Here is a 21,951-nt window from a genome sequence, read left to right as displayed (position 1 = left end):
GCAAGCTCATCCAAGAACCTTCCCACCCTCAGCTTAATCAGAATAGAGGAAGGAAAGTGACAGGGTCCCCACCACCAGCCTCTCACCCAATTAGATGCCCTTCTTAACACCAAATCCATCTTGGAGAAGGTTTAAATTCTGCACTTGTAGCTATCCTATACATGCAGAAAGTGTGCACAGGTAGGATCAGACATTCTGTGATAGCCTCAATCTGGCTATATGAACGGTGGTGCCTTGGACAGTGAACCAGCAGGTGGGGTTCTGGCAAGGAGAGGGTGGTGAGAGGCAGTAAGCAGGATCAGTAATTCTAGTTGATGTTTGATTTTCCCATTTCTTGCTTTTGTTTGGCAGCGAGGGGGCTGGAACACATTGCAGAGAACATCCTGTCATACCTGGGTGCACAGTCACTGTGGGCAGCAGAACAGGTGTCTAAAGGATGGCTCCGGGTCAGCTGTAACGGGATGCTCTGGAAGAAGCTAATTGAACGTATGATCCGCACAGATTCCCTCTGGAAAGGACTCGCAGAACGAAGAGGCTGGTAAGGAAGTGTTGGGAAAGATGCAGGAACATTAGCTTGTATTGATGTGTACACTCCGATAACCTTGTTGACTGATAAAATGCTGCAATAGCTCCACCTTTTCTCTGGGCCATTAATACTATCCTTCAGAACTTAGGATAGGAAATCCCCACGACTGTGTCAGTATTTGCAGTGTTCCCGTAGAATGTATAAGTATTTAAAGTGTTCCCATAGAGTGTGTCGTTATTTACAGTGTGTTCCTATAGAGTGTGTTGTATCAGTATTTACAGTGTGTTCCTATGGAGTGTATCAGTATTTACAGTGTGTTCCCATAGAGTGTGTCATTATTTACAGTGTGTTCCTATAGAGTGTGTTGTATCAGTATTTATGGTGTGTCCCTACAGAGTGTATCAGTATTTACAGTGTGTTCCTGTGGAGTGTATCAGTATTTACAGTGTGTTCCTATAGAGTGTGTCGTTATTTACAGTGTGTTCCCATAGAGTGTGTCAGTACATACAATGTGTTCCCATAGAGTGTATCAGTATTTACAGTGTGTTCCTATAGAGTGTGTCAGTACTTACAGTGTGTTCCTATGGAGTGTATCAGTATTTACAGTGTGTTCCCATAGAGTGTGTCGTTATTTACAGTGTGTTCCCATAGAGTGTGTCAGTATTTACAGTGTGTTCCTATGGAGTGTATCAGTATTTACAGTGTGTTCCTATAGAGTGTGTCAGTATTTACAGTGTGTTCCTATAGAGTGTGTCGTTATTTACAGTGTGTTCCCATAGAGTGTATCAGTATTTACAGTGTGTTCCTATAGAGTGTGTCGTTATTTACAGTGTGTTCCCATAGAGTGTGTCAGTATTTACAGTGTGTTCCTATAGAGTGTGTCGTTATTTACAGTGTGTTCCTATAGAGTGTATCAGTATTTACAGTGTGTTCCTATAGAGTGTGTCGTTATTTACAGTGTGTTCCCATAGAGTGTATCAGTATTTACAGTGTGTTCCTATAGAGTGTGTCGTTATTTACAGTGTGTTCCCATAGAGTGTATCAGTATTTACAGTGTGTTCCTATAGAGTGTGTCGTTATTTACAGTGTGTTCCCATAGAGTGTGTCAGTACATACAATGTGTTCCCATAGAGTTTATCAGTATTTACAGTGTGTTCCAATGGAGTGTATCAATATTTACAGTGTGTTCCTATAGAGTGTGTCAGTACTTACAGTGTGTTCCTATGGAGTGTATCAGTATTTACAGTGTGTTCCCATAGAGTGTGTCGTTATTTACAGTGTGTTCCCATAGAGTGTGTCAGTATTTACAGTGTGTTCCTATGGAGTGTATCAGTATTTACAGTGTGTTCCTATAGAGTGTGTCAGTATTTACAGTGTGTTCCCATAGAGTGTGTCAGTATTTACAGTGTGTTCCTATAGAGTGTGTCGTTATTTACAGTGTGTTCCCATAGAGTGTATCAGTATTTACAGTGTGTTCCCATAGTGTGTGTCAGTATTTACAGTGTGTTCCCATAGAGTGTGTCAGTATTTACAGTGTGTTCCCATAGAGTGTGTCAGTATTTACAGTGTGTTCCTATAGAGTGTGTCGTTATTTACAGTGTGTTCCCATAGTGTGTGTCAGTATTTACAGTGTGTTCCCATAGTGTGTGTCAGTATTTACAGTGTGTTCCCATAGAGTGTGTCAGTATTTACAGTGTGTTCCCATAGAGTGTGTCAGTATTTACAGTGTGTTCCTAGAGAGTGTGTCAGTATTTACAGTGTGTTCCCATAGAGTGTATCAGTATTTACAGTTTTCCCATGGAGTGTGTCAGTATTTACAGTTTTCCCATAGAGTGTGTCAGTATTTACAATGTGTCCTCTGGAGTGGATCAGTATTTACAAGGGGTCCTGGGAAGTGTGTCAGTATTTACAGAGTGTCCTCATGGAGTGTGTCAATAGTTACAATGTCCCCATGGGTGTGTCAGTACTTACAGGGGGTCCCACGAGTGTGTTAGTATTTACAGAGTGTCCTCAGAGAGAGACAGTATTTATGGAGTAGGGTAGTCCCCATACTATGTCAGTAATTACCCCGTGTCGGTAGGCTATACAGTATTCACGGGGGGGAATGCCTACATTTAAGACAGAAATATATTTAGTTAAAGAATCATCCAAGTCAAGAACAAATCATGTGAACAGGGTTAACCACTGGACAATACTTCTAGAAACATTAGAAATAAAGTGAACAAAGGAAGGTTTGAAAGAGCTTTATATTCTGACACCACAGGAGTCGACAAGAGCGGAGATATTTAGCTAATTCTACCATCAATCATGCCTGGAACTGTTATTTTTATATTCATTTATGGGATGTGGGTGCCACTGACAAAGCCAGTGATTATTGCACATCCCTAACTGACCTTGAGAAATCAGCTTCATGAACCATTACAGTCCCGTGATGTAGGTACACCCACAGTGCTGTTAGGGAGGTTTTAATATAGAATCCCTACAGTGCAGAAGGAAGCCATTCAGCCCAATGAGTCTGCATCAACCACAATCCACCCAAGCGCTATCCCCATAACCCCATGCATCTACCATAACTAGTTCCCCTGACACAAAGGAGCAATTTAGCATGGCCCATCCACCTAACCCGCACATCTTTAGAGTGTGGGAGAAACCAGACCACCTGGAGGAAATCCATGCAGACATGGCGAGAATGTGCAGACTCCACATAGACAGTGACCCGAACTGGGAATCAAACCCAGGTCACTGGCGCTGTGAGGCAGCATTGCTAACCACTGTGCCACCATGCTGCTCTTTTGACCCAGCGACAGTGAAGGAAGAGCTATACGGTTACAAGTCAGGCTGATGGGTGACTTGGAGGGGATGTGCAAGTGGCGGCATTCCCAGGTATCTACTGCTCTTGTTTTTCCAGTTGGTAAAGGTCAGGGATGTGGAAGGTACTGTCTAAGGAGCTTTGGTGAGTTGATGCAATGCATCTTTAGATGGAAAAAACGGCTGCCTGGACAGGCTTTGGAGAGTCAGGAGGTGAGTTACTCTCCGCAGGATTCCCAGCCTCTGACCTGCTCTTGTAACCACAGTATTTATATGGCTAGTGCACTTCGGTTTCTGGTCAATGATAACTTCCAGGATGTTGAAAGTGGAGTTTCAGGAAAGATTAAGCTTTAAATATCAAGTAGAAATGGTTAGGTTATCCCTTGTTATACTGATTTTACACACAATAACTGAATTTAATCCAAGCAACAGGAAGCTTGCCCACTGGACAGTCAGTAAAAGCCCTACCTGTCTCCCTTAGGGTAAGCCCGCTATATTAAGTGCCAGTTCAGCATATAAGTGGCCAGTGCCAATCTTTTAAGGACCTCAGGAGCAGAAATTCCTCCCCCAAGAGTTACCAGCCAATCAGAGGCTGGAGGTTCCTCATTGCCTTCAGCGCCACCAGGAGAGCAGTGGTAGTTGCTGGCATTGCACCCATTCTTTCCTGAATCCCCACTTTCAACATCCTGGAAGGTGTCATTGACCAGAAACCAAAGTGCACTAGCCATATAAATACTGTGGCTACCAGAGCAGGTCAGAGGCTGGGAATTCTGTGGACAGTAAGTCACCTCCTCACTCTCCAAAGCCTGTCCACCATCTACAAGGCAAACATCAGGAGTGTGATGGAATACTCTCCACTTGCCTGGATGGGTGCAGGTTCAACAATATCAAGAAGGTCAACACCATTCAGGACAAAGGCTTCATGGGCACCTCAGCCACCACCTTAAACATTCATTCCCTCCATCACCAATGCACAGAGGCAGCCGTTTTTTCCATCTAAAGATGCATTGCATCAACTCACCAAAGCTCCTTAGACAGTACCTTCCACATCCTTGACCTTTACCAACTAGAAAGATAAGAGCAGTAGATTCCTGAGAACGCCACTATTTGGACGTCCCCTCCAAGTGACCCATCAGCCTGACTGGTCAAGTCACCCATCACTGGCTCAGCGAGTGATCCAGGCCTCAGGCGACTGAGGGCATGATGGGAGTTTGGGGAAACTGTTGTTAGCCAGGGGATGAAAGTAATTTTGGGCGGCTCTTAGTAGGCACCTCCCTGTCCTCAATACTGGTTCATTCAATCAGGCATGGAGAGCCTTTGACAAGGCACCCCACACTGGGATTAGCTTTGATCTTATCAAATGGAGGTGCAGGTCTGAGGGGCTGATGTGCCTATCCCTACTCCTAATTCATATGTTTACCTGCATACGCTCAACAAGGAATTGATTCTTGCCCTTTCAGCGTGGCAACTACTTTACCTGTCGCTTGTTGAATACAAGACATGACAGGATGAGGCCCTAATGTGGCATTAATTACCTCATTAAAGGCCTCAATTGGTGACAGGTGGGAAAGGCCATCCATAAGCCTGCCTATCCTGGCATCCTGGACTTAATTGGAGCAGAGGCTGGTGAGCAGCGAGAACCCCAGCCAACAACCCCCCCATACCCAATTAAATGCCCCCCACTTCAAACTCTCCTTGGGGTAGGGCAGTAAATTCCACCCATCATGTGTTTTCTGTACATGTCCTCTAGTCATAGCACTTTACCAGAGAAAAAACCCAGCTTCTATCAGGAGACTTGGAAAGGGTGGTCGGTATTTACAGAAGTGAGTGCCAGTATTTATAGAGTGCCCAGTAGTGTGTAGCTACTTGGCTGTAGTTTCAATCATGAGTTCTGTTTTCTATAGTTCATCAATGCTCTTTATAAATAGGCTGTATAAGACTTTGTTTGCTCTGCTGTGTACTAAGTAAATAAACTTCATTTGCTGTAAAATATTCTCGTTTGTTGTATTCCCACTCTACCACCAATTCATTGGCTAATGCAGCCGTGACAACAGGCATTCTGGATTTCAAGAGAGAAGTGAACTGATACGGTTGATTTATCCTGACATTCATATCCCTGTTCCAATTTCTCTTTCAGGGGCCAATATTTGTTTAAGCTAAAACCTTCAGATAGTGGAACACCTCCCAACTCTTTCTACAGGGCCCTGTATGCCAAGATTGTGCAGGACATAGAGGTAGGACACAGTAACAACGGTACCTCAATAATGTTTAATGGGTTGGAAAGTTTGTTTTATGTTAGATCTGGGGTCTCATTAACATCTGGGCTCATTTTAACAGAGGGTTTGTGGGAATATGCTTCTGAAAAATACCAGAAGCTTGAGCACAAAATCTCAGCTGACTATTGAGTTCAGTTCTGAGGGAGAACTACACTGCTGGAGGGGACATTTTTCAGGAGAGACATTGAACCCAGATCTCAAATGGATTTGATGATCCTGGGAAGTTCTCCCTGGTGTCCTGGCCAATATTTATCCTTCAGTCAGGATCACACAATAAGACAGGCTGTCTGGTCTGTTTCACAGCTGCTTGTGAGATCTTGCTGTGCATAAAATACATTTCCCTTCTTTACAACAGTGACTACAGTTCAAGAGTGTTTCATTGGTCAATAGAAGTGATTTTTGATGTCTAAAGATTGTGAAAGGTGATATAGAAATGCATGTTTTTTCTTATGCAATGTAACTACTGTATTAGAAAGGTTGTCAGCCTGACTATCAATCTAATTGTCTAATGTTTTGCTCCTTTGTAGACAATTGAGTGGAACTGGCGTTGTGGGAAGCACAGTTTGCAGAGGATTCACTGTCACAGTGAAGCCAGTAAAGGAGTGTACTGCCTACAGTATGATGACAGGAGGATTATCAGTGGACTGAGGGACAACACCATCAAGGTGAGCTGATCAGATTGCTTCATTCTGCCTTTCCAAATAGGGAGAGATTGGAATCCAGAATGTCCAATGATTTTCTTATCCACCGAGCCACCTTCCCAGTAACTCCCAGATATCTCAGATTGCTAACCAACAGTTCCAGTTATTCTAAAATAGGTTCTACCAATGAAGCAACAGTACTCAAAGAAATCCCATTCAGCCCTCATGGCTCAGACAATTCACACCAGACACAAAGAAACACCAAAAGAAGTGAGTTAGCTGGGGTGGGGGTGGGTGGGTGGGGGGGCAGTGGGGAGGGGGGGGCATTTTCCTGGGGTGCGCTTGGTGCTGTAACCCATGGGCCATTGTTTGAACTTGTCTTCTTAATGTAAAGACTGCAAAGACACAGTTGTTTTTTGAAAATACTTTTGATGCAATCTCAGTGGGAAGCTGGTTCTACTGTCAGGAAGTTTTAAAGTTTTTTTATTTATTAGTCACATGTAGGCTTACATTAACACTGAAATAAAGTTATTGTGAAAATCTCTGAGTCACCATACTCTGGTGCCTGTTCGGGTACACTGAGGGAGAATTTAACATGGCCAATGCACCCTAACCTGCACATCTTTGGACTGTGGGAGGAAATCAGAGCACCTGGAGGAAACCCACACAAATATGGGGAGAATGTGCAAATTCTACATAGACAATGACCCAATCCAGGAATTGAACCCAGGTCCCTAGTGCTGTGAGGCAGCAGTGCTGACCAGTGTGCTATCCAAAGGTTGGTGACCAGAAAAATGAACAGCCTGAAAAGGCAATAGAAGCAGATTCAACTTTCAACAGGGATTGGATAAACACTTGAATATGGGGGAATAAGCTAATTGGATAGCTCTTTCATAGAACTGGTAGAGGTACGATGGGTCAAATGGCCTCCTGTGTTGTTTCATTCCAAGATTCTATCAATTTGCTCAAGGAACCTTAATCTGAACAAGTCATAAGAACATAAGAAATAGGAGCAGGAGTAGGCCATCTAGCCCCTCGAGCCTGCCCCGCCATTCAATAAGATCATGGCTGATCTGTCGTGGCTCAGTTCCACATTCCCGCCCTCTCCCCATAACCCTTAATCCCCTTGCTTAACAAAAACCCATCAACCCGCGTCTTAAAAATATTTAGCGAGGCAGCCTCCACCACTTCAACGGGCAGAGAATTCCAGAGATTCACCACCCTTTGAGTGAAGAAGTTCCTCCTCAACTCCGTTCTAAACCGCCCCCCCTTTATCCTGAGGCTGTGCCCCCTAGTCCTACTGTCCTTTCTGAGTGGGAAGAGTCTCTCCACCTCTATCCTATCCATCCCATTCATCATCTTATATGTCTCAATGAGATCTCCCCTCATTCTTCTAAACTCTAACGAGTACAAGCCTAGTTTATTCAGCCTCTCCTCATAGCTCAACCCCCTCAACTCCGGTATCAGCCTAGTAAACCTCCTCTGCACTCCCTCCAAGGCCAAAATATCCTTGCGTAAGTGCGGCGACCAAAACTGCACACAGTACTCCAGCTGCGGCCTCACCAATGCCCTATACAGCTGCAGCAAGACCTCCCTACTTTTATATTCAATCCCCCTCGCTATGAAGGCCAGCATCCCATTCGCCTTCCTGACCACCTGCTGCACCTGCAGGCTGGGTTTTTGTGACTCATGCACAAGGACCCCGAGGTCCCTCTGCACCGTCGCATGCTGCAGTTTTTCGCCACGTAAGTAATAGTCCTTCCTACCATTATTCCTACCAAAGTGGACCACCTCGCACTTGCCAACATTAAATTCCATTTGCCAGTTCCTGGCCCATTCGCCCAGCCTATCTAGATCCTTCTGCAGACTCTCCACACCCTCCGCGCAATTTGCCGTTCCACCAATCTTGGTGTCAGCAGCAAATTTCGACACCATACACTCGGTTCCCTCCTCCAGATCATCTATATAAATGGTAAATAGCTGAGGCCCCAGCACCGACCCCTGGGGCACTCCACTAGTCACCATCCGCCAATCCGAATAGCACCCATTGACCCCCACTCTCTGCCTCCTATTTGACAGCCACTCCTCTATCCACGCTAACACCCTACCCCCAACTCCATGCCCCCTGACCTTCTGTAATAACCTCGTGAGGCACCTTGTCAAATGCCTTCTGAAAATCAAGAAACACCACATCCACCGGCTCTCCTCTATCCACCGCCCTAGACACATCCTCATAGAACTCCAATAAATTTGTCGGACACGACTTCCCCTTAATGAAACCGTGCTGTGTCTGCTCTATCAAGCAATTCCCCTCAAGATGCCTCGCTATTTCCTCCTTGATGACGGATTCTAACATTTTACCTACAACAGACGTTAAACTGACCGGCCTATAATTCCCTGCCTTTTGCCTGCCACCCTTCTTAAACAACAGCGTAACATTAGCCGTTTTCCAATCTTTCGGCACTTCCCCGGAATCCAGCGACGTTTCGAAAATAACCACCAAGGAACTCACTATCACCTCCGCCATTTCTTTCAGAACCCTCGGATGCATTCCATCCGGTCCTGGGGACTTGTCCACAATCAGTCCCTCCAGTCTGTCGAGCACCTCCTCTCTAGTAACAATAATGTCATTGAGACCCTTCAGTCCTACCACCTTTCCGTCGCTAACACCCGGCAAATTATTCACGTCCTCCTCCATGAAGACCGAAACAAAAAAGTTATTCAAGGCCTCAGCCATTTCCCCATCCCCTACCACTAAGTCCCCCCTCTCATCCTCTAAGGGACCAATGTTCACCCTAGCCAGCCTCTTCCTTTTTATATATTTATAAAAACTGTTGCTATCCTTTTTTATATGAAGCGCTAGCCCAGCTTCATAGTTTTCATAGTTTCTCCTACCCTTCTTTATCAACTTCTTTGTCAATCTTTGTTGACATTTAAACCTCTCCCAATCCTCTTCTCGCCCACTACTCTTAGCTACTCTAAACGCCTCCGCTTTTAATTTAACACTTTCCTTCACCTCCTTCGTTATCCACGGCTTATTACCTCTCCTCCTACGGTCCTTTCTAACCATCGGAATAAATTTCTGCTGAGCACCAAGAAAGATCTCCTCAAAGTTCCTCCACTGCTCCTCAGCAGACCCACCTTCCAACGCGCTCCCCCAGTCAACATTCGATGTGACTTCTCTCCTGTCTAGAGATGATTCCATGGGTGTAAACCATCCTCAGTATTTCTTCCAAGTCTTCCTCTATCAGGCTACACAGAGGGGATGGGGATGGATGGGTTAGTTGACAGGCAATTCCACTGGGGAAGGCTTCATTGTATAGCTTCCAGCAATCAGGAACAGTAACTCAGCAAGTGCAAGGTGACATGGAAGAATTGAAGGTATGTCTCACCATTTAACTGCATTCGAGAGCTGAGTTCTAGGTCTTACAGGGTGTTGGTTCAGCACCCTGTTTTCCAGGCAATGTTGTGAAAGTGTGCCCATGGTTCTAACTGGAGGACAAGGACTAGATTCCTCTGCTCCATGTCTGCAGTGGCACTGTAAGACCTCCAGTTCCTGTGTACAGTTTCATATTGTTCCACAAGCCACCCAATTTCAGGGGATCTCCCCACCCCACTCACACTATAACTCCTGAGTGATTTAATGACTGATTCCCTGGTTATTTCCCTGTGGCACTTTGCAATCAAACTTAAGAACAGTAGAATCATCCCATAAGTCCCTTCAAGCCTGCTTCATCATTTTAGTAAGATCGTGGCTATTCTGGGCCTCAACTCTACTTTCCCGCCTCATCCCCAGATTCCTTAATTCCCTCTGTACCCAAAAAAAGCTATTGATCTCAGCTGTAAATATACTTACCATCTGAGATTCTGCAGCTTTCTGAGGTGAAGAATTCTAAAAATTCACAACTCTGTGAATGAAGAGATTTCTCCTCATATTCCAAAATACTCTCATCCTGAGGCAATGCTCCCCAATTCCAGATTTTCCAGTCAAGGGAAACAGGTTGAGCATCTACCCAGCCAAACCCTCTCAGAATCTAGGCCATTCAGCCCCTCGAGTCCACTCTGCCTTTCAGTTAGATTATGGCTGATCTTCAAGCCATTTTCCTGTGTTATCTCCATAGACCTTGATGTCTTTAGTATCCCGGAATGTATTAATATCTGTGTTGAACCTACTCAATGATTGAGCTTCCACAGCCCTCGGGGGTGGCAATTTCCAAAGAGTCACTCCATCTTATCTTAACCCCAAATGGCTTGGCCCTTACTCTGAGATCATGGGTCTCATCTAAACCCCTCAGTCAGGGAGAACATCCTTTCTGTATCTAGCCTGTTGAAGAGTTTTGTAAGTTTCAAAGAGATCATCTCTTATTCTTTTAAACTCTCAGGAATACATAAGAACATAAGAAATAGGAGCAAGAGTAGGCCATCTACCCCTTCGAGCCTGCCCTGCCATTCAATAAGATCATGGCTGATCTGAAGTGGATCAGTTCCACTTTCCCGCTTTCTCCCCATAACCCTTAATCCCCTTGTCAATCAGAAACCTATCTACCCGTGACTTAAATATATTTAGCGAGGTAGCCTCCACCACTTCAACGGGCAGAGAATTCCAGAGATTCACCACCCTTTGAGTGGAGAAGTTCCTCTTCAACTCTGATCTAAACTGCCCACCCCTTATCTGGAGGCTGTGTCCTCTGGTCCTGCTATCCTTTCTAAGCGGGAAGAAGCTCTCTACCTCTACCCTATCCATCCCCTTCATTATCTTATACGTCTCTATAAGAACCCCCCTCATCCTTCTAAATTCCAATGAGTACAGACCCAGTCTATTTAATCTCTCTTCATAGGCCAACCCCCTCATCTCTGGTATCAGCCTAGTGAACCTCCTCTGCACTCCCTCCAAGGCCAATATATCCTTCTGCAAGTGAGGTGACCAAAACTGCACACAGTACTCCAGCTGCAGCCTCACCAGTACGCCGTACAGTTGCAGCAAGACCTCCCTACTTTTATATTCTATCCCCCTCGCTATAAAGGCCAACATTTCATTCGCCTTCTTGATCACCTGCTGCACCTGCAGACTGGGTTTATGCGACTCATGCACAAGGACCCCCAGGTCCCTCTGCACCGTAGCATGTTGCAGCTTTTTGCCTTTTAAATAATAATCCCTCCTACTATTATTTCTGCCAAAGTGGATAACCTCACACTTGCTAACATTATACTCCATCTGCCAGGTCCTCACCCACTCGCTCAGCCTATCCAGATCTCTCTGCAGACTTTCCACACCCTCCACGCAATTTGCTTTTCCACTTATCTTCATGTCATCAGCAAATTTCATCACCCTACATTCAGCCCCCTCCTCCAGATCATCTATATAAATGGTAAACAGTTGAGGCCCCAGCACCGATCCCTGCGGCACTCCACTAGTCACCAACCGCCAACCAGAATAGCACCCATTGATACTAACTCTTTGCTTCCTATTAGACAGCCAATCCTCTAATCCACGCTAATACAGACAGTCTTTTCTGTCTCTCCTCTTAGGATAGTCTCGCCATTCCAGGAATTAGTCTAGTGAATCTCCACTGCACCCCCTCTATGACAAGAATGTCTTTCCTTAGCCAAGAAGATCAAAACTGTACACAATACTCCAGATGTAGTCTCACTAAGGTTCCATAGAACTGAAGCAGAACATCTTGACTTCTTTACTCAAATCCTATGATAAAGAGCAACATACCATTTGCCTTCCTAATAGCTTGCTACACTAGCATGTTAACTTCCAGTGCCTTATGAAGACAACTCTCATTCTTTAAACTTCCTGAGAATATAGGTCTATTTGACACAAATACAAACAGAAAATGCTGGAAATACTCAACACATCTGACAGCATCTTTGAAGGGAAACAGAGTTAATATTTCAGTTCAAAGACTGATGACTCTTTCCAACATCTGTAGTTTTTTTTTTCTTTTGTCCCCCATTCTACTCGATCTCCCCTCATTGGAGAATCCTCTCATTACAGGAATCAATCCACTGAAACGTTCAGGAGGTACAGAGACCAAAACTGCACACACAATATATCAAGTGTTCTAACACCAAAGCTCTGTGCAATTATAGCAAGGCTATAATGAGAATTCCAGGTAGGATGCAGGAGAAGGGGCAGGATTTAATGAGACTACCACGAGATAAGTCCAAGTGAGGAGTGCAGTTTCTTGTGGAAGAAATCTGAGGGTGTTGACACTGGACACATTCTCACTCCGGGTATTTTGATCCTGTAGCAAATTAGAATCCAAACCAGTGGAACAGAAGATAAAAGCAAATTACTGCAGATGCTGGAATCTGAAACCAAAAGAGAAAATGCTGGAAAATCTCAACAGGTCTAGCAGGAGAGAAAAGAGCTAACGTTTTGAGTTCAGGTGACCTTTTGTCAAAGCTAAAAGACATAGAAAGTGGAAGATATTTATACTGCAGGGAGAGGGAATGAAAGATGAGTCATAGCCACAGGGCCATAGCCCCTGGTTTCCGTCGCTATGACTCACCTTTCATTCCCTCCCCCTGCAGTATAAATATCTCCCACTTCCTCAGCCTTTTAGCTTTGACAAAGGGTCACCTGAACTCGAAACGTCAGCTCTTTTCTCTCCTTACAGATTTGCCAGATTTGTTGAGATTTTCCAGCATTTTCTTTTTTGGTGCCAGTGAAGCAGAGAGCTGCCGTTGTGACATGGGACCTCAAAAGGGCCAAGTCATCAATTCTCTCACAAGGGTTGGATGTGAGCCGAAGGAAAAGTGGCAGAGCCAGTACGAAGAAAAGGGGTCATGTCCTCTCTCTGTCTGACCCCAAAAAATCTCTTTGCTCTCTGCTGTTATCTGTAAATCTTTCAAAAATCCCAAATATCTGGGAGAGCTGTCCCTCCATAGAGTTCTGTTTTCATGGAATGGCTGTGGCACAGAAAGAGGCCATTCAGCCCTTCATGCCAGCTCTCAATACAAAGAGCTACTCAGTCCTAGTCCTACTCCTCTGCATAGTACCATAGCCATGTAAATTTTATTTTAGATAATTATTCAGTTCTCTTTTGAAAGCCATCGTATTTTCCAGATGAACGGAATCAAAAGGAAGTCGGGGGATTGACAGAGTAAATACATGGAGGCTATGGGGATAGGGCTTGGGTGGGATTATTACCGGTGCAGGCTTGATGGGCCAAATGGCACTCAGTGATTCTCTGAAATGTTAGAAAATACTGACAGGCACAGTCAATGCAAACAGGAGCTGCTGACAATCACAAGCTCCTGGCTTAGCCTGCTATTCTACATAAATACATAAGGGATAGGAGCAGGCATAAGTCCTTTGATCCCTTGAGCATGCTTTGCCAGTCAGTAAGATCTGATTGTGACCTTAATGCAACTTTTCTTCCTATCCTGTAATCCTTAACCTTGTCAATCGAAAACTTGTCCAACGCAGCCTTGAATATGTTCGGTGACACAACCCCCACTGCTGTTTTGGGTAGAGAATTCCAAAGCCTAACAACTCTGAGAGAAAAAACTTCTCCTTATCTCTGTCATATTGGAAAGACCCCTGTATGGCTGTCGCAAGGTTTCCCTGCTTCTATATTCTGATCCCCCTGCATTAAAAAGATTTCATTTATCTTCTGAATTGCTTGCTGTATCTGCATGCTAACTTTTGGTTGGGTATGAGGGTGCCCAGAATCCAATCACTTTCTCCAGAATCTCTCTTTTTAAATAATATTCTGCATTTCTATTCTGCACACCAAAGTAGACAACCTAACATTTTCCCACAGGATAATTCATCTGCCAATTTTTTTGCTTGATCATTTAATCTCACTATATCCCTGTGCAGATTCTTATCTCATCTTCACAACTTGCTTTCCTACCTACCTTATTATTAGTAAATTTGGTACACAGTGTAGTCTGTCCCTCGATCAAACTCAGTAAATAGTTGAAGGCCCAGCACTGATCGCTATGGCACTCCAATTACAGCCTGTAAATGACCCATTCAGACTGACTCTGCTTCCTGTTAGTTAGTCAATCCCCTATCCATCCTATTATAACACCCCAGCAACTGGTGCTGTCGTATTGGAGTCATGTCTAACGTGGCATTTTCTTAAATGACTTTTGGAAATCCCATTAACTCATTCCTCTTTATCCATCCTGCTTGTTACATCCCCAAAGAACACAACTAAATGTATCAAACAATCTGCTCATCCAGGACTGAGACACAGAGTGTGAACTCATACCCTGCTCACCCCACACTCCCAAACACTGATCATATTGCATTTATGAGCACTGTGTGAACTCACACCTGGCTCAGACCGCATTCTCACAAACAGGCTGCGATTCTCCCATCGTGACCCGCAACTTTTCTGGCAGGTTGGTGTGGGAGATGCGCATTGCCAGCCTCGTACCAGGATTTGTGCATGCACCGGGATTGCATGCGCATCTCCTGAAGCCGGAGAACAGTCGCTGGTCAGACCACGGGGGCGGTGGGAGGATGGGGATTAACGTGCGGGGGCTGGAGGGGCAGCACTGCGGGGGTCCCGGGCTGGCCAGCAATCGAGCTGGAAAGAAAAAAGGGAGACTGACAGGTCGAGGCCACTGCACATGCGCAGAGTTCCAGAACAGTCAAATCCGGGGAGAATAGGGCCACCCTCCCTGGGTTTTTAATGAGATTTACGATTGGGATCGCTGCAGTGCGCTGAGTGCGGAGATTCGGGTGAGAAGCTGAATTTACAAAACAATCGTGATCCAGAACAGTTTTCCTGCCAATTCAGCACTTTTGGGAGATTCGCGGCCACAGTGTGAACTCACATCCTGTTTGTCCTACACTATACAACTCTCCCCAGTTCACTATTGGTATTTAAATTAATTTAACATTTGTACTGAAGCCCATTTTTTGTTTGTTGAGAATTAATAATTATCTGTAATTGAAATGTTGCCATTGAATATGAAGCAAACCAAATGAAATGATATTTATGTCTTTTACTGCTTAATTAAAACAACAGTTATTATACATCACATTCGTGTACAGTACTCCTGGCTGTTAAAGCTCCTCTCTACCCCCTCCTGCAATACTTGTGCATTGCTCGGTATTACTCATGATCACAGAAGCAAGGCAACTCGCACTGATTGGTGATTAATTCTCTTCATTTAAACTCCAGTTTAACTGATTATCCAACTCTTCATTAACCTACTAAATATAAAGACAAGTTTTACAGAGCTATTGTTGAATCAGTTCAGGAGTAGGGGCAGTTAAACTGGCCTCAGTTCCTTTGGGGATGGAGTGCTCGAGGCCCCTGAGCTAAAGGGGGTGTGAGGACATCAGGTGATGAAAGGGGAGCGTTCGACTCAACGGTGATGGGAATTGAGAGAGTGCGAAGAGAGCAATTTCCAGAGGAATGCGCTCCAGAGAGAGAATGATTCAGGGCAAGTTGACAAGACTTAGGGCCTGATTTTACTATTTTCGTTCTAAGTGCTGAATCTGGGCGTAATTCAGATCCTACTCGGAAAACAGCTTCCAGGCACCCCCATACACACTCAGCCTGAAAAATATCACGGGTCCCATTCACGCTGTGAGCAGGGCTGAGCACAGCCGAAATGATTGGAGCTCTGAACTGCGCAAGCGCAGCTAGAAACAAATTTGTAAAAGCGCGCCCGTGTCAGATCGCTCCCAGACAGCAGAAAGTAGAGAAAGTGGCCTGGGAGCGACAAGCAGGAGCGATGGCCCCCAACAGACATCACTGTCCCCCTTATCAACTCCTCCCCAGTACCCCGACCGATCGTGACTCCCTGCCCCTTCCCCCTCCCCCACCAGAGATACATCTTACCCAGCTCCCTCCTTCCCCCACCTCCCCCCCCCCCCCACCCCCCCAGAGAATGATCTGGCCTCACTCCCCCCCCTGCAGAGGAACACCTGACCCGCCTGCTCCTCCCTCCCTATCAGACAACGATCAGCCCTACCCCCGCACCCCAACAGACAACGATCAGCCCTCCCTGGCCCCCTCACCACCAGACAACGATTGGCCCTCACCACATCCCCCCCCCCCACCCCCCTCACCAGACAATCGCGCCCCCCCCCCCCACCAGAGATACACCTCATCCACCTCCTCCTCCTGCCCCCCCAGACATTGATGTGGCCTCACTCCCCTCACCTCCCCTACGCCAGAGAATGACCTGACCTGCCTCTCCCCACCCCCCGCCCCATCCACCACCACCACCACCACCACTGATCTGAGTCAGGGAGCCGTTGGAAGCTCTGAACTCTCTCTTCAGCAGCTGGAGCGCCCGATTCAGATTTATATTCAGCAGGTTCATTCCGGCTCGATTCCAGATCGGCAAACATGGTGGTAAAGGGGGAAATGCTGATAAAGTTGGGCAGGCAGTTCATTAATTCAATTTAAATGCATGCAAATACATTTAAATCACCATCACACCTGTTTCGGGCACAAAGCGGATGGCGGCCATTCCTGGGTTTCGGTGAAGTGGCAATCTGCGCAGACACAGGTACGGATTGAATTAATGGCCTCACACCCAACTTCACCACATTTTTGGGTGCGATGCATTGGTAAAATAGGGCCCTTTGTTTCAATACAGGGAAAAAAAGGTGTTCCATTTCTATAGACTGCCTTTCAGGATATCCCAAACCATTTTAGAAGTGTTGTTCTGTTTTGATTTGATTCGATTTATTATTGTCACATGTATTAACATACAGTGAAAAGTATTTTTTTTGCATGCTATACGGACAAAACATACCATTCATAGAGAAGGAAACAAGAGACTGCAGAATATACTATTGCAGTCATAGCTAGGGCGTAGAGAAAGATCATCTTAAGGCAAGTCCATTCAAAAGTCTGACAGCAGCAGGGAAGAATCTGTTCTTGAGTCAATTGGTACGTGACCTCAGACTTTTGTAACTTTTTCCCTGCAGAAGAAGGTGAAAGAGAGAATGTCCAGGGTACGTGGGGTCCTTAATTATGCCGGCTGCTTTTCCCAAGGCAGCAGGAAGTGTAGACAGAGTCAATGGATGGGAGGCTGGTTTGTGTGATGGATTGGGCTACAGTCACGACCTTTTGTAGTTCCTTGCGGAACTACAAAAGTTCCGCAAGGAACTTTTTGTAGTTTCGGGCAGAGCAGGAGCCCATACCAAGCTGTGATACAACCAGAAAGAATGCTTTCTATGATGCATCTGTAAAAGTTAGTGAGAGTTGTAGCTGACATGCCAAATTTCCTTAGTCTTCTGAGAAAGTAGTGGCATTGGTGGGCTTTATAGTGTCGGCATGGGGGGACCAGGAAAGGTTGTTCATGATTAGCAAACTTGAAAATCGAATTGGAGGGGAATTTAGCCGCACAATCACAGGTCTTTAAGGAGTATTGTAGGAGGCTGAGAACACAACCTTGGGAGGGGCACCAGTGTTGAGGATGATCGTCGGGGAGGTGTTGTTGCCTATCCTTTCTGATTGTGGTCTGCGGGTTGGGAAGTTCAGGATCCACTCTCAGAGGGAGGCGCCGAGGCCCAGGCCACAGAGTTTTGGAGACAAGTTTCATGGAAATAATAGTGTTGAAGGCTGAGCTGTAGTCAATAAATAGGAGTCTGACATAGGTGTCCTTGTTATCTTGGTGTTCCAGAGATGAGTGCAGGGCCAGGGAGATGGTGTCTGCTGTGGACCTGTTGCAGCAGTAGGTAAACTAGTGGATCCAGGTAGTCCGGGAGACTGGAATTGATTCGTACGGTGACTAGACTTTCGAAGCACTTCATAATGATGGATGTCAAAGCCACCGGAAAATAGTCATTAAGACGCTGTTTGGTTTTTGGTCGACTTCTTGAAGCAGATAGGGACCTCAGATTGTTGTAAACAGAGATTGAAGATGCCTGTGAATACTCCTGCCGGCTGATCCACACAGGATCTGAGTGCACGTCCAGGTACCCCATCCGGGCCAGTGTGTGGTAATATAGGAAACAATTTGCAACCAATTTGCACACAACAAGATCCCACAAACATGTGCGTGACCTGACAATCTGTTTTGGTGATTTTGGTTCAGGGTTAAACATTGGTCAGAGAATCAGGGCAAATCCGCCCACTCTTCTTCCAAACTGAGCTGTTTGGAGTTTTCACAACACAAGGAGCACATGTAGACAACTTGGCCCATCAAACTTGTGTTATTTCCTTAAACACTTATCCAGTCAGTCTCATTCTAAAGCTCTATCTGTATAACTCTGCAGCTTTCTCTGTTTCATTACTTCTCAAATTCCTCATTAAGACTTGTATTATTCTGTTTTCTCATTGTAAGTCGATTTGTATGTGATGCAGTGACATGTGAGTGCCCATCATGTTTTCCTGGTCACTTTTTTTAATGTTTCCACCAGGTGTGGGATAAAAACACGTTGGAATGTGAGCGGATTCTAACTGGACACACAGGCTCAGTGCTTTGTCTGCAATATGATGAGAGGATGGTGATCACCGGATCCTCAGACTCCACAGTGAGGTAAAGCTCCTCCCTCTACACTGCCCTCATCAAACACTCCCAGGACAGGTACAACACGGGGTTAGACACAGAGTAAAGCTCCCTCTACACTGTCCCCATCAAACACTCCCAGGACAGGTACAGCACGGGGTTAGATACAGAGTAAATCTCCCTCTACACTGTCCCCCCATCAAACACTCCCAGGACAGGGACAGCACGGGGTTAGATACAGAGTAAAGCTCCCTCTACACTGTCCCCCATCAAACACTCCCAGGACAGGTACAGCACAGGGTTAGATACAGAGTAAAGCTCCCTCTACACTGTCCCCCATCAAACACTCCCAGGACAGGTACAGCACGGGGTTAGATACAGAGTAAAGCTCCCTCGACACTGTCCCCATCAAACACTCCCAGGACAGGTACAGCACGGGGTTAGATACAGAGTAAAGCTCCCTCTGCACTGTCCCCCATCAAACACTCCCAGGACAGGTACAGCACGGGGTTAGATACAGAGTAAAGCTCCCTCTACACTGTCCCCATCAAACACTCCCAGGACAGGTACAGCATGGGGTTAGATACAGAGTAAAGCTCCCTCTACACTGCCCTCCCATCAAACACTCCCAGGACAGGTACAGCACGGGGTTAGATACAGAGTAAAGCTCCCTCGACACTGTCCCCATCAAACACTCCCAGGACAGGTACAGCACGGGGTTAGACACAGAGTAAAGCTCTCTCTACACTGTCCCCATCAAACACTCCCAGGACAGGTACAGCACGGGGTTAGATACAGAGTAAAGTTCCCTCTACACTGTCCCCATCAAACACTCCCAGGACAGCTACAGCATGGGTTAGCTTCCTTTACACTGTCCCTATCAAACAGACCCAGGACAGGTATAGCATGGGGTTAGATACAGAACAAAGCTCCTTCTATACTGTCTCCATCAAACACTAAGAAGTCTCATAACACCAGGTTAAAGTCCAACAGGTTTATTCGGTAGCAAACGCCACAAGCTTTTGGAGCGCTGCTCCTTTGTCAGGTGAGTGGGAGATCTGTTCACAAACACAGCATATAAAGACACAAACTCAATTTACAGAATAATGATTGGAATGCAAGTCTTTATAGCTAATCAAGTCTTAAGGGTATAGACGTTGTGAGTGGAGAGAGCATTAAGCACAGGTTAGAGATGTGTATTGTCTCCAGACAGGACAGTTAGTGAGATTTTGCAAGTCCAGGCAAGTCTAGAGTCTAGAGTCGCTAAGCAGAGACTGATAACCAAGTTCCGCACACTTAAGGACGGCCTCAACCGAGACCTTGGATTCATGTCACACTATCTGTAATCCCCACGACTTGCCTGGACTTGCAAAATCTCACTAACTTGTCCTGTCTGGAGACAAAACACATCTCTTTAATATGAGATTATGTTGCAGCTGTATAAGGTGCTGGTGAGGCACCTTATACAGTTTTGATCTCCTTACTTGAGAAAGGATATACTGGCACTGGAGGGGGTGCAGAGGAGATTCACTAGGTTGATTCTGGAGTTGAGAGGGTTGGCTTATGAGGAGAGACTGAGTAGACTGGGGATATACTCATTGGAATTCAGAAGAATGAGGGGAGATCTTATAGACACGTATAAGATTATGAAGGAATAGATAAGATAGAAGCAGGGAAGTTGTTTCCACTGGTGGGTGAAACTAGAACTAGGGGGCGTGGCCTCAAAATAAGGGGGAGCAGATTTAGGACTGAGTTGAGGAGGAACTTCTTCACACAAAGGGTTGTGAATCTGTGGAATTCCCTGTCCAGTGAAGCAGTTGAGGCTCCCTCATTGAATGTTTTTAAGGCAAGGATTGATAAAATTTTGAACAGTAAAGGAATTAAGGGTTATGGTGAGTGGGCGGGTGAGTGGAGCTGAGTCCACAAAAAGATCAGCCATGATCTTATTGAATAGCGGAGCAGGCTCGAGGGCCTACTCCTGCTCCTAGTTCTTACGTTTTATGTTAAGACATTGAAAGGAAGAAAGACTTACATTTCCATAGCACCCTTCACAGCCTCCAAACAGCCGATGAATTATCTCTGAGGTTTAATCACTGTCTGTGTGGGAAGCATGGCGGCTGATTTACACACAGCAAAAACATAGAACATAGAACATTACAGCGCAGAACAGGCCCTTCAGCCCACGATGTTGTGCCGACCAGTTACAAAAACAATGACCCACTAGCCTATACCAATCCCTTTTCGTCCATAAACCTATCCAGAGATCTCTTAAACGCCCCCAAACTAGATGCATTTACAACTGCAGCAGGCAGGGCATTCCAATCCCTCACCACCCTCTGGGTAAAGAACCTACCCCTGACATCCGTCCTGTAGCTACCTCCCCTTAATTTAAAGCCGTGCCCCCTCGTGCTAGCTTTCTCCATCCGAGGAAAAAGGCTATCACTATCCACCCTATCTAAACCTCTAATCATCTTATATGTTTCAATAAGATCCCCTCTCAGCCGCCTTCTTTCCAACGAAAACAACCCTAAATCCCTCAGTCTCTCCTCATAGGACCTCCCCACCATACCAGGCAACATCCTAGTAAACCTCCTCTGCACCCTCTCCAACGCCTCCACATCCTTCTTGTAATGCGGGGACCAGAACTGCACACAGTACTCCAAGTGCGGCCGCACTAGAGTAGTGTACAGTTGCAACATGACGCTGCGACTCCTAAATTCAATCCCCCTACCAATAAACGCCAAGACACCGTACGCCTTCTTAACAACCTTATCTACTTGATTCCCAACTTTCAGGGATCTATGTACACATACACCTAGATCCCTCTGTTCATCCACACTATTCAAAGTCCTCCCGTTAGCCCTATACTCGACACATCTGTTGCTCCTACCAAAGTGAATTACCTCACACTTCTCCGCATTAAATTCCATCCGCCACCTCTCGGCCCAGCTCTGCAACCTATCTAAGTCTCCCTGCAGACTATGACACCCTTCCTCACAATCTACCACACCTCCAACTTTGGTGTCATCAGCAAATTTACTAATCCACCCAACTATACCCTCATCCAGATCATTAATAAAAATTACAAACAAAATGCAAAAATCAACAAAGAACAGCACAGCACAGGAACAGGCCCTTCGGCCCACCAAGTCTGTGCCAACACAGATGCCTCTCTCATATTTTCTCGCCTTTATGTGGTCCATATCCCTCTGTTCCCTGTCTATTCACATATCTATCCAGACGCCTCTTGAAC

The 21,951-nt window shown here is 45.7% G+C and overlaps 1 protein-coding gene across 1 annotated transcript in view; it reads left to right on the top strand.

The window, feature by feature from the left end:
* Window positions 1-21,951, top strand: part of LOC145354539 (F-box/WD repeat-containing protein 1A-like) — a 197,490-nt gene that overhangs the window by 157,789 nt on the left and 17,750 nt on the right. The window contains exons 5-8 of the mRNA XM_080205989.1: window positions 352-538; window positions 5,472-5,568; window positions 6,138-6,275; window positions 18,610-18,728. Of these exons, the coding sequence (XP_080062115.1) occupies window positions 352-538; window positions 5,472-5,568; window positions 6,138-6,275; window positions 18,610-18,728 (541 nt within the window). The remainder of the gene's footprint in view (window positions 1-351; window positions 539-5,471; window positions 5,569-6,137; window positions 6,276-18,609; window positions 18,729-21,951) is intronic.

Source organism: Carcharhinus amblyrhynchos, chromosome 17 (assembly GCF_965287045.1).
Source record: "Carcharhinus amblyrhynchos chromosome 17, sCarAmb.v2.hapA, whole genome shotgun sequence".
NCBI classification, from domain to species: domain Eukaryota; kingdom Metazoa; phylum Chordata; class Chondrichthyes; order Carcharhiniformes; family Carcharhinidae; genus Carcharhinus; species Carcharhinus amblyrhynchos.
Note: the sequence above shows the minus strand (reverse complement) of the source record. Positions and strands in the feature narration are given on the sequence as shown.